The sequence below is a fragment of the Microchirus variegatus genome (assembly GCF_963457635.1).
Source record: "Microchirus variegatus genome assembly, chromosome: 7".
Classification (NCBI taxonomy): Eukaryota; Metazoa; Chordata; class Actinopteri; order Pleuronectiformes; family Soleidae; genus Microchirus; species Microchirus variegatus.
The window spans coordinates 19542210-19555808 of NC_139808.1; the positions used below are offsets into that span (position 1 = coordinate 19542210).

The 13599-nt window shown below is 40.9% G+C and overlaps 1 protein-coding gene across 1 annotated transcript; it reads right to left on the reverse strand.

Annotated features, from left to right (window-relative positions):
- Positions 1–8788: 8788 nt before the first annotated feature.
- On the reverse strand, positions 8789–9599 carry LOC310929609 (twist-related protein 2-like). The gene has a single exon (XM_083892416.1). The coding sequence runs from the start codon at positions 9404–9406 to the stop codon at positions 8834–8836; it is 573 nt and encodes a 190-aa protein (XP_083748542.1). The 5' UTR covers positions 9407–9599; the 3' UTR covers positions 8789–8833.
- Positions 9600–13599: the final 4000 nt, after the last annotated feature.

Sequence of the window (13599 nt, forward strand, 5' to 3'; positions counted from 1 at the left end):
GCACACACACACACAGTGATATGCATTGGACCATCAGTGGAACCAGATGTCCTCCTCAGTTCAACCACTGTATCCACCGCCTCACAAAGACTCCTCCACCTGCTTTTACTACTGGCTGCAAAAGTCTGACAACTCTGATTCAGAAACACACACACGCTGAGGAACAGACCGACTCCTGGACAACGTTCATATTCTCCTCAAGTCTCCACAAAGGCTCTGCCTGAGGGAGACGTTGCACACTGAACTAAGAGAACCTTGAAAAAGGAAGACGTCCAGACAGAGGCAGATTAATGAAGGATGTTTAATCGTGTAGCATTTGGAGCTGGCAGCGAAAACACACACAGCTCTGTGACTTTGAGCATTCACCTCGTTAACTATTCCCAAAAAAGACCTCCACACACTGTTGTAACCTTGGCCCCGTGGTTAAAGGTCACCTCAGCTTTCACCTAGAGCGGGAAGAGTTTTCTCTGCAGGACTCGATTGTGGGAAGAAGCAGAATCTCGACTTAAAGCTGTAGTGTGTAACTTTTATATACCAATAAAAGTAAGTTACATTTAGATTATTGTAAAAAAAACCAACATATTTGTTTCTCAGTGTAGTGGTGATTAAAACTCGTGTCACCCGACGACATTCCCGTGCTGCACACAGGAAGTGATTTGATTTATGTCAAGACAGACGGCGGCAACAGCGAGACATCTGCAAACAGGTCGGAATATGACTGTACACTGTGTGTAAAGATGGACGCAGTCTTCCCGTTCCCAGAAAGTTCTCAGGTCTTCTTCAATAGAACATGATGTCCATTTTATAAATGATGTGTTAGGGTTAGAGGACAATCTGAGGACAAAAGACAATAAAGTGTAGTGTGATCGACGGCTGGTATCGTCCAGTAAGTGCCTTTGTTGCACGTGACATCTGTGAATTGTGTTTTTCAAAAACGAATCAAATCTTGAAAACAAGATTCTCTTGATCTCTTGACATGTTGAGACAGATGGAGGCAACACCAACATTGCACAAGTAAAGCAAGACGGCTGCGAACAGGACAGAGTAAAATCACAAAGAAGTGTCAAGAAAAAGTCATTCAGCAGTTTGACCCCACCCGTCCCCGCAGTGCCCCTGTATGCACACAAACACTCTCACAAGCAGGTCTGATAGTATTGCTTGACAGAGCCTGTTTTCAGATGAAGGATATGGCACACAAATTATGTGATATCGCTTCTGGTCACAAAGACCAAAACAAAAGTAGAATCATGGAATTGACTGCAAAGTTACACACTGCAGCTTTAAAAATGCGTCCACTGTGATGTTGCCACTTGTCCACATCTGACCAACGAGGATCAAAATGAAGGAGAAGCGTTTGCACTGTACTGTTGTGTGATGACGATTGACAGCAGTCAAACGTCTCATTTTTTCCTTGTATTTTGATCTCATTTGAACATTCATTCATTTGACCTATGGCACACATTTTTATGAATGTCAGCATGACTTTTTCTTCTTCTTCTTCTTTTCCACGAAATCCAGTAATCCAGAGTGAAGCTACAGTGAAGTCTGAGTTACATATGTTTCATATTGTTTGATATGTTCACATATTTTCTTAACTCTTTTTCTTTTGTTTCTGTTTTCTTTTATTTCCCAGTCTGTCAGGCGAGCGCATGCAGCGAGACTTTAGGTCCCTGCAGTTGTTTGTTGTTGTTGTTGTTGTTGTTGCTGCTGCTCCCGGGCAGACGGACGTGAGAAGACGTGTCACACAAGTGCATCTGAAATGTAAACGTATATAGACATACTGTAGTTTGTGTTTGCAGCGTTCACTGGAATGATCAGGGTCAGGGGGGAGAAACTTCATGTCTGCGGAGAGATTAGTCACACGTCAGCAGAGACGACGCTTCAGTGCAGCGTGCTCACACGTCTGCAGTCTGACATGTTTGAATGTGACACATCCAAAGCCACATTTTCTTTTATGACAATCACACAAAGTGCACTTACGTTGCCCTCAGGACGGGGAGGCACCGCTGAGGACCAGTGTCTCTACCTGTGGATGAGCATTCCTGCTGTATCTTCTCATTCCTTTTATACATTTTTTATTTTTACAACAAGGGTAAAGTGACCAGCCCCCCCCCCCCACTTTTTAAAACTTTTTTATTATAGTGGCATCGCTATGTTTATCGTCAGCGTTGTTTTAGCTTCCTACGACCAAACATGTTGATAGTTGAATATCCCCACTGTGCAATTGGACACAGGTTAGGCACGACCAAAGCTTATGAGAACAATGTGCCGTCGTTCAAGGACTGGCATGGCTTAAAGCTTCAAAGTCTTTTGAAGTTTGTGAATGTTTCCTTTTTTTTATCCAAACAGTTGAACAGCACCAAAAGCACAGGATGAATATATATAAACAAATTCATTTCTTAGAATGAAAAACCTACTCCGCTTTTATTTACACATTCATATTCCGTCTTTGAAGTGTTCTTTGCGTGTCTAACACAATTGTGATGGTGCTATAGTTTTTTTTTTTTTTTTTTAAGTACAATGTGTTTTTTGTATTATTTCTTTCCTTATGTTGCGATGTGTGTGTGTGTAACTGTGTGTGTAACTCAAATATTTGTTCATCTGATGAAAATGTGACGATTTATCACAGAAAAACAGAAAAATCGGTTTCAGCTCCGCGTCACGTCGAGCGGAGCGGTCCCACAGAGAAGGAGACCTCATGTCGCTCATGTGTCGTCTTAAATAAATTATTTTTGTATCCGATCTTAAAGATAAAATTACTTCCCCTTCATACTTTAAGACCAAAGTATCAACGTGTGTGCCTTGTGTCAATGCTGACTAACCTGAGTGAACGTAGCCCTGACCAGTTTTATCAAAACTGACTGTCTGATTGTTTTCTGTACAGTGTACATAACGATTTATTGTGTTTGTTTGTCTCTCTTTTGTCTTTTCTACTATTTTTTTTGTTTCCAAAAAACTCCTTAATAAAGGTAAATTATATAGATTTGAACAAGATGATGATGATTCTTTTTTTTTTTTGCCTTCTGTCTGAATTGTTGTGTCTGGTGCGTCATGATCACAGTATTGCTCTTATACAAGGCAACAAAAAACATTTATTGTCCACAGGAAGTGACATAATGAAGAGGGTCAGAAGAAAAATGCAAAACAACAACAAAAAAATGACAAAGCACGATCAAACAGTACTTAAGACGACTTGTAGATATAGAAGAATCTTTTACTGCGTCATCACTATGCCACATTTTTTACATGAAACCCTCTGCTTTTTAACATCCTTCATCGAAACTGGTCGCCGCAACATATTTTTTTAAAGCTGCAGGGAGGAGCAGACGTACACTTGTTTGCGCGCTATAATACAACTTTCTGCTGCACACTTGCAGGAAGGGAAAAAAAAAAAACAAAGACTGAAGTTAAACCGAACAGACGTTGAGCAGTAGCTGAGCTGTGATTAGTGGTTAAGTCATTTTCACGTGGACATTTTTCATTAAAGCCAAGTATAATGCATAAGAAGCCTGCTTGAAATAATACAGTGTGCATACACCAAAAACAATTCACAATCTCCCCCCCCCCACACACACACACACACACACAATACACGGCAAGCGATCCAGTTACTACAGCACGACAACAAAGGCGAAGATCTGCACCAGATTCCTCGCGCTCTTCTTCTTTTTTTTTCTTCTTTTTTCCCAGAGCCAGAGCGATTAGCTTATTAGCATTTTAGCTGTAAACATTCATTGGCTGTGACCGCCCTCTAACCATGACTGTGCCATTATCATTAGTCATCCTAATGTCTTCTCTAGCAGTGAGTCATCCTCGTGAACGATGGCAATCACGGTGTTACCCAAGGCACTCGAACCAGCAGCCATTTTGTTTCATTGTCTCCGCAGGCCAGCTGTTTCTTTGTTTGTCTTGTTTTTTTTTTTTCGTCATTCAAAAATGTTCAGAACTCGACTCGGACTGTCCCGCCTCGCCGCCAGTGTTTCAGAAACACTCGAAGGCGAAAAGTGTTGGAGTCAAGGATACACCTCGGTGTCATGAGTTGAGCATGTGTCCAGAAAAAAAGGAGGGAAAAACGTGTTTAAAAAAAAAAAAAAAATTATATATATATATATATATATATATATATATAAAAGAATGAAAGAAAGAAAAAAAAAGGAGGGGATGGATGTGGAGGCAGGGACACATTTCTACGACGAGTGATGAGAATTTTCCATTTGTTGGTTTTCTGCAGAGATGAGAGACACAGATACGTTAACAGTCAGACAACGAGAGCAGTGTGAAGACAAAGTGACAAAGTGACACTTGTTTTCTGTGGAGAAACAAAAATGCCAAAAAATCCCAGAAGCTCTTTAGGCTCGACGTCTTAAAGACAAACATGTGATTTCTTTCTCTTCTGCTTAATTACAGTTTGTCTGTCTGCGACACAAAGGTCATGATGGGCGTCCATCACATGACTCTCATGTACTTCGCTGTCTTCTTTTGTCTTTTGGTTTTAATTGCGTTCACTATGTTTTCCTTGACTTTTAAAAATGTGACCTTGTTTTTTAATGTGAGCGGACAGCGCTTTGTCAAACTGCTTCGCCAAACACGTGTTCTTAAAAGTGTTCTTTTATACATGTTATTCTTATTGACTAATACATTTCACGTGTCTTTTTTCTTTTGTATTTCAGTGAATGTTTGACAGAACCTGATGCACGCTTGTTTTTTTTCTTGTTGCCTACGTGTCAGAGCAGAAATGACTCGTCCTCATGGCTCGGTGTCCCTGCAGCTGAAAGCCAACGCGGACGTAAACTGTACATGCACACAGCGAAACCTTTCCACCTGCACTCACACTCACAGTCAGACTCTCCAAAAATAAAAGCTGAATATCAGAAGCCACAACTTCTGGATGAGGCTTTTTTTTTTTTTTTTTTTTTTTAAAAGAAAAAACGCAGATGAGCCGCAGAGGACTTTACATCTGGTACCAAATCAGTCCAGAGTGAGAGCCAGAGACTTGATATGAGCAGAAGAACTTCCAACAGATCATCATCATCCAAACTGTAAAACACACACACACACACACACACTCAAAAAGAGAGACACGGCAGAGCCAGAGGTTCCGGCAGAGTGACAGGCATTTTGATTGTAGTGTAAACAGAAGGGGAGAGAATTGTGTTGTTGCTTTTTCCAACTCAAACAAAACAATCCTCTCCTCCTGACAGTCCCAAGACGAGCCAGACACACACATGTCCTTCAGTGACGCTCGGCAGAAAGTTCCAACCCTGTCCACACTGCGCTCTACACTGAGAGTACGACAGATTATAGGTGCACTTGTACTGGAGTCACATTAAAAAAAACAAAACATTATCCAGTTCATTTCCTTCATGTCCAATTTATGAATTACAGCCTCAGGAATTACAGGTGAATTAAAGGTAATTTTTAGGAAAGTTTAAAAAGATTTTCGAAAGAAGTTAAATTCCTTTAAAAAGATATATCTCCTTCCTTTAAGTTGAATGTTTAGGTTCGTACCAGGCAGGCCTTGAGTTTCTTTGCCCCTGCAGAGTTGATGACAACAGGCAGAGCAGTCAAAGTGCTAGATAATAACTACCGCGCTGCGTTCAAGGACACTCGACTCCACCACGTGCAGGGGCCTTGACTTTCGATCCCCATACAGCGCTGGCTGGATCCTCCACGTCTGCTGCAGAGGCCGCTGGAGGTTTAATAATAACACAGAGTGTGGAACACCTGCAGTGTGCACATGGCCGGCAGCTCTAAGTGTGTGTGTGTGTGTGACTCCTGCACAGTGTAATCATCTATAGATGTGTGTGTGTGCAGTGTGTTTACCTTGACCTGATTAAAAGTGTGTATCCTCTGCACAGTTTTCTGCACCTTGTTCTACTTCATCGTCTCGCTCCTTAGGCCGTTAAAGGTGCAGTGTGTAAAAAACAAAAAACTTTTAGAATTTCCGCATGAGCGTGAACTGTTGAAGGTGTCGCAGCTGAATATCCCTCACCTCTGAAACTTTGTAGCCTTCAATTAGCAACAAAAGTTGTTTAGTTTGTCCTCTGTGGGCTACTGTAAAAACATGCTGGTCCAAAATGGCGGCCTCCACAAAAGTGACCCTGCTTTCCTGATTTAAAAATGAATCGAAAGCAACAATAAATACTGTGGCGTGACTGTGCACTTCAATGAAGTATCATTTTCTGCTCTTTCATTTTTGCCAAAAATTATTTTACACTAATAGTATAGAGTGTACCTTTAAGTCAGAACTGCCCGTTCAACGTTTTCCTTACTTCCCCTGATATTTAAGTTATAAAAAGCATAAATAAAAACATATATATATATTTATATTACTCATTATACTTGTGCTCCTTAAATGCATTATTTAAAAATAATAATAATAAATAAATATATATATATATTTGCTCCATGTGTCTCACTAGCGATCAGTGATATTTCTCTTTCACTTCTGAACTTCTGATTGTTTAAACTGTCACGTAATGGAGGCAGCTTACAAAATAAAGTTTTGTGTCATAAACATGTAAATTCTGTTTTTTTTTTTTTACTACATTAAAGCCAAAAGAACATTTAATTAAAGAAACTGCATGCAAGTACAAAAGGTGGCCCCCCAACAACGTTGGTCACCTCATTTAAACGCTCGTGTTGTCGCTTTATTTTGAAACATTCCCTGACATTGCCTGTTTCTCCACAAACCTGTAAGTCTTAGGAAACTAAAACCAGCGGATGAATGTGATAAAAATCGCAGAAACAACAACTGTGAGCGTATTCCTGTTTACTAATCTACAGATGTGTTCACATACACACACACACACAAGCACACGGTAATTAAAGCCCAGAACAAACACACGTACACGTACACGTACACACACACACACACACACACACACACACACACACACACACACACACACACACACACACACACACACACACACACACACACACACACACACACACACACACACACACACACACACACACACACCAGTGCACATGTACATGCGCTGACAGGCTCATGTGCCTGACCCCAACCCTGGTACACACACCTTCCTAATACCACACAACTGTTTCCAATCTAAAGGTTCCTGCTTGTCTGGGCCCCGGCGGGGCCTGATTGCACGATACGAGATCCTGAGGAGAGAGAGAGAGAGAAAGAAAGAGAGCAAGAGAGGGGGCAGTGGATGGTGATGTGTGTACACTTCTTTCTCTTTTTTTCACTCTCCCTTTCTTTCTTTCTTTCATTCTTTCTTTCGTCCTTTCCCCTCCTTTCATGCTGTACCTGTGCACGAATCTGGTGTCTGAAAAAAGCCAGACCCTCTGTGTGAAGTCAGTCCTACAGAAGAAACATTTGTCATAAATGCATCAGAGCTCTGTCAAACACACGGGACCATGAAGGCCAGTGTGGATTACCAGGGTAATGTGCTGTTATTCATTTCACTTAATAACGGGAAAGTCTTGTTTTTGGGGGGTTATTCATCGCGGCCCTGGCTTCAGTCTTTGTCAGTCGAGGAGTTTGTGTGGTTTGGAGACACAGATGTTTATTACTGGAGTATTAACTGAAAAAGTAAATACTCATACATATATAAATATATATATATATATATATTTATACACACATATAGAGAGACATAGAGACATAAACTGGCTGTGTTTATTTTCATTACAATTTACAAAATCTTTATTGAATATTGAGTTTTAATCACCTGGTTTTAAATATTTTTTTGTATTTGTATTTGTTGTTGACTATGTATATATATATATATTGTTTTTACGTTGTTTTTATTTATTTATTTATTTTTAAATCTTTGTTACTCAGAAAATTCCTGCGTGAACAATAGCATTTATAATGTTTGACAAAAAAATTCATTTAGCATTTTTTTTGTAATGTTTATCAATTACTGAAAATAACCCTAAAGTTTATATGAACTGATCCTGTTGCATTTAGATCAAATGTATATATTTTTTAAACTTAACTTAACATAAATACTTGTCTTTTTATTAAAATGTGTGTAAATACTCAGACCACAATTCTTGTCATATTTGTCATATTTGCAGAGAAAATAAAACTTTACACAGTGGATCATGATTGTTCTTCCATATTTTTAAACACATGAAAGTAAAAGATAAATAAACAATTAGATTTGTGTTATTTTTTTTCCCTGCTGGAGTTTTGAAGTCTACATAAGCGATTGAAATCTTGTGAAGATGTTAGATGCATTTTTCACAATTAAATATCTAAATCTAAATGCTGAACACGTTTTAAGAAATTGTTTGTGCTTTTAACGCAGTGTAATTTATTTGTAAGAAAATGTATTAAATATATCGTGCAGATCATTAATTTCATATGTTTTTATTTTAGTTTTTTTCTTTGTTTTTTCAGACAGCTTATCAGTATGTGTGATGCTGAATGAGAGGTTGTTTTATTACTAAATAACAGTCTGGATGAGACGCGTCCATGTGCCGGTGACCTGGGACACAGAGCAGCGTGTTGCATGTTTGTAGCGTGTTGTGTGTCTCTGTGTTTGCATGTTGTGTCCTTACCTGAGGGGCTGCAGTGGAGCGTCTGGTTGCTCTGGACTAAACTGTGGGACTGAGAAGAGGGGAAGAGTGGAAACATTGCAGAAGAACAGGCTGAACTGTGAGGAGCTTTAGGAGACGGAGCAGGATGAGAAACATATGCAAAAGGTTTGGAGATAAAAGGGACTGAGATTGCACCAAAAAAAAGGCATGAATTCAGAAGTTCAGGGGTCAGGAAATGGGCGCAAACACAGACAGAGGTGGTGGGACGGAGATGAGGACACAAGAGGATTTAGGAGAAATGCTTGAGGGGGTTCTAGTGGCTGGTGGACATGGCCCAGGCCCCTTCCATCCTCCAGACGGAGAAAGCGTAGCTGAGTCTTTCGTGGGCCAGGTAGTTGCAGCTGGCCAGCTTGGCGTCCATCTCGTCACTCTGCAGCACCTGGTAGAGGAAGTCGATGTAGCGTGACGCCAGCTTCAAGATCTGGATCTTGCTCAGCTTGTCTGAAGGTAGCGTGGGGATGATCTTGCGTAGAGAGGCGAAGGCGTCGTTCAGGGACTGAGTGCGTTGACGTTCCCGTACGTTGGCTATGACACGTTGAGAGTGGAGGTCCTCAAAGGGCTGATCCGGCCTGGGGCCCAGCGACGTGGAGGCCAGCGACACGACTGTCGTAGGGCTTTTCTTCACCCTCTTCGGTCCAGCAGGCAGCAGGCTGGTGGGGCTACCGGTGCTGCTCTCCTCTGCCTGACCGAGATTGTCCTTCTTGGGAAACGGGGAACGTTTTCGGTTCCCTCCTTGGAGACCCTTCTTCGATCCTCTCTCCAGTTCCTCTTCGCTGGCCCCCAGTCCTCCTTCAGGGGAGTTGGTGCAGGAAACCTCTTCTCTCATTGTATCGTCCAACCAAAGACTTTCACCTCTCCACTGCAAAAACAACACACAGCACGGCTCTCTCTTTTCTCCCCTGCCTATGTCGCTGCAGATGGCTTCAACAAACCTGAGCTTGACAAGCGTTTGCAACTAAAGTCTTTCCCTCCGTCAAACAAAGTTACGGCTGCTGAAGCTCCATCTGATTGGACGTTGCTGTGGCTGTCCTGTTTCCTGGTTATCTTGATAGCTTTCTCACTTTCACATTCTCCTCTCAGCCCTGGCAGACAGTATAACAACAAACCATCTGACAAGCAGGTCCACCTCCACCTCTTTTATACCTAACGCTAACCCAGTGCCTGCGGGCACTTCTCATTGGCTCATCGAACTTCCAGAGGGCGAGGTCCGTCCCGAGGAAGGCAGGAAAGCAGGAAGTGAATGTTTGCTGGGCGGGTGATGGGGTAAGGGGGTAAGTGGTGCTCTCAGCCAATAAGAACTGCGGTGTCTAATGTTGCAGAGATGTCTGAAGCTTTATGGGTTCCAGATTTGGGCTGGAGCGTCAGTCCACATGCAGCCTTGTGTCTGCATTCTTGTTTGTCAATTCATTGTCAGGACAGAAATCAACCGAAAGCTTTAGCTTTAATGTTAAAATACTACTTTTATGTTATACGTATATGACTATACCTATATGGTATTTTAATGAGTACACATTCTTAAAACCATTCCTTTTTTTTACAAGAAATGTGCCGCATAAAAGTCGTAATTCACACTGTAATGATGGAGTGATGTGGTGCTAAATCTTTTTCTCATTTCTCCTCCAGCATACGAACAAGCAAGAGTTCTCTCCAGCTTTTATCGGCCACGGTCTTTGCTGCGCTGACAACACGGACCCAAGTCATTGAAAACACAGTGGATTAAGACTACGGGAGGATTTATGGGTTAAAATAATGCACTTTATGATGTGGAACTTATGTTTTTAAACGGCATAAAGGATCAATTTTTTCCATGACAGATGGTAAATAAATAAATAAGAGGATTGTCCATAAATCCGTTTGTCTAAAAGTGATTTGGTAAGAACTGAATTAATCAAACCTGTTAACGCCGTGTGCCCGTTCTTAAAATTAAACGCTACTTTGATTTGTGTTTTTTTTTTTGTCAAGCAAAACTATTTTTAGACGTTTTGTTTTTTTAAGTTTTCAGCGCCATTTTTCAGGTATCTGAACTTTGCTCAAGTATTTACTCCTCTGACGACTTTCTTTTACTTTTTCACCCAATATTTGAATAAAAACATCTGCACTTACTTCCTGCTCCTCACATTCTCAAAACAGACCTGCCTTGCTCTGCCTTGACATAAAACAAATCACTTCCTGTGTGTAGACACGTGGAAACTGATCGCCTCGCAATTGCGCACATTCCTAGAGTCACACAAAAATACATCCAAATGTATTTTAATATAAAAGACCCAACTAATAAATGTATGAAAAATAAACTACAAAATAAAGCACCATGTATCGAAATAAAATACTGTCTTTTTTTAATGCTTCAGTATTGTTAATATCTTGTGTTGTCGTTGCGGCACAAAGTATTTAAAGATTGAGTTAAAAAAAAGAAGTAATCCTATTCATGAAACAAAACTGCACCATGTAGTGGCTTACTGATAACATCCTATGGCTGAGTGGAAAGGAACTGGGCCCAATCCCACTTGGCCGTTGTTAATTGGACACTCTAACTGTGAGGGTTGCATCAGGAAAGGGCATCCGGCGTAAAATTCTCTGCCAAATAAAATGTGCGGATCGTCCACTGTGGCGACACCAGGAGAGAGAGGGAGAGGCCAAAAAAACAAACAAACCTGAATGTGATTCTTTGGTCGTGCACAGCCGAGGAAAATCAAATGGAAAGAGAAGAACTAACATGAAGTTAACAGTAAATAATAATAGGTTAAATGACCCATCGATAGAAAACCAAGAAAACGACATATTGCAGTCTCTCACCTCACGTTGAATCAACTCCTGCCTGAGCTCAACAAGTTTGTGTAAATTAAAGTAGGCACTAAACACCATGACGTCCAATCTGTGTTCTTCATCACTTTGTTTCAGAGCATTTGAAAAAATACATGACATTGCAGTATTCTGATACAAAATATGAAGGCATGTTCATCATCTCAATAAAATACCAACTACAAAATATTATTATTAATATTCCTGATTAAAATACGTATTGTAAATACATGAATCAGAAACACTGCCCATCTCTGCCTGCAGTGTTTTCTCATCAGGATTTTGCCCTTTTTTTGTCCTCTTGTATATTCTTGGAGCACTGAGTTTGTGCGTGTGCACCAGAGAACTCCCTCATACAACCTCAAGCAAGTTTTCTTGTTTATCATCTTGTTTGCTGTTTCTGTTGACCAAGAGTGCGCCACCAACTGGACTGGAAGGTGTTGTGCCATAGGGAGCATGTACAGTCTTCACACTTATCATCCTTACGTGGATGATCCTATGGATGAGGAAAGTGTGACCCTGGCCTGAACTAATAACGACAACAGTTTGAATGTAGCGGACATCTGTTTGTATTGAAAAGTTACACACCACACCTTTAAACACCTATACTTAGCATCACTGCTGACGTCAGCCTTCCTCCTCCTCTGTGCTGAATCAGGAAGGGAGTGTAGACAGGACCCTAAATAACCCCTGACCTCAGTGGCCCAGTGACCTGAGTCTGCAGAGGTGAGAGAGCACCTAATTGTGCCATCCATGGCCTCAAGGCAGAGCCGACACATGTTCCACCTCCACGCCATGAACCCATCTGGGTCTGCAGCCACTTAAACAAATTTTCTACACGTTTGCAGTCATGACACAGCAGACACGCTCCTCTCTGGGAAAATGACAACGCGCGGCTCAGGTTCATGACAGAAAAACACCAACGAGAACAACAAACAAACTCAAACACTGACTAATTCTTACGTAAATCCACCTTTGGATCGTTGTTTCCCAGCAAAGAGTCCATTTATACTGTCATGCGTCACAGTGACTCATGATGTGTGCATCACTGCACAAAACTCCTGTGGGGAGTTTTCCGCTCCTCTGCGCTGCATAAACTTTTTTTGATGACAGCATTGTTAATGACATCTTTTAACATTTCAACGCCTCCAAACTCAAAAGGTGAGAAGCATCCAAGTACAAATACTGCATTACCTTACAGACACTGTACTGACCTGCGATGTAGTGTAACTTTTAAGTACAAACAAATGTTTGTTGCGTTGAATGTCAAATGAGTTCACACAATGATGATTAAGCCTTTCAGAGTCCACATGACTCTCTCTCTCTCTGTTTGTTGGTATAGCTGTGTTTATATCTGCTGTCAACCAGCAAAATTCCTGCGCTGCACACACAGGAAGTGATTTGATTATGCCAAGACAGATGGACGCAACAGCAACGTTGCGCTAGTAAAGTAAGATGACTGCAAACAGGTGGGAGTATGACTGAAAACACAAAAGACGTACTTTCCGAAGTGAATTCTACCACCGAAAAACCCAGTCATTCAGCAGGTGAAAGCTGCTGTATGCAAAAAAGCGCTCCTTCAAACTTGTCTGATAGTTTTGCTTGACAGAGCCTTTTTTCAGATGGACACATCATATACAAACACTGTTACATCATATCTGTTTAAGATGTAAGTACATTTGTTCCTCTGATGACTTTTTACACAATATTTGAATAAAAACATGTGTAGTTACTTCCTGCTCCTCACATTCTCCACACAGGCTTGGCATTTCAGTTTTTAATGAATGTGAGAGCAATTATTTGACACAACATAAAAGACAAAACATCACAGAGAGGGAACATCAACTGTGGAGAGAAGGCGTGACAGCACACAAATGTGACCAGAACATTTCACATAATTGAGGAACAGATTCAGAGAAGAAAGACATTTCGCACAAACAAAGAAAAAACTCATTTGTGTGTCTAGATTTAAAAAAAAAAAAGAATTACATTTGTATACACTTCAGAGTCTGTACTTCTTATGTGTAAAAAATGGGCGTACTTGTGCAGCCTCCGTCTAAACACATTTTGCACGATGTTGCACACAAAAATACATTTTTCCAGCGTATTATTTACCAACAAACATTTCACGGATTGTAACGAAATCTCAAAATCATCCTCTCCGAGCTGTTTGACAGCTTCTCGCCGACAATTTGGGTGTGATTGCGGCGGCATGTGAAG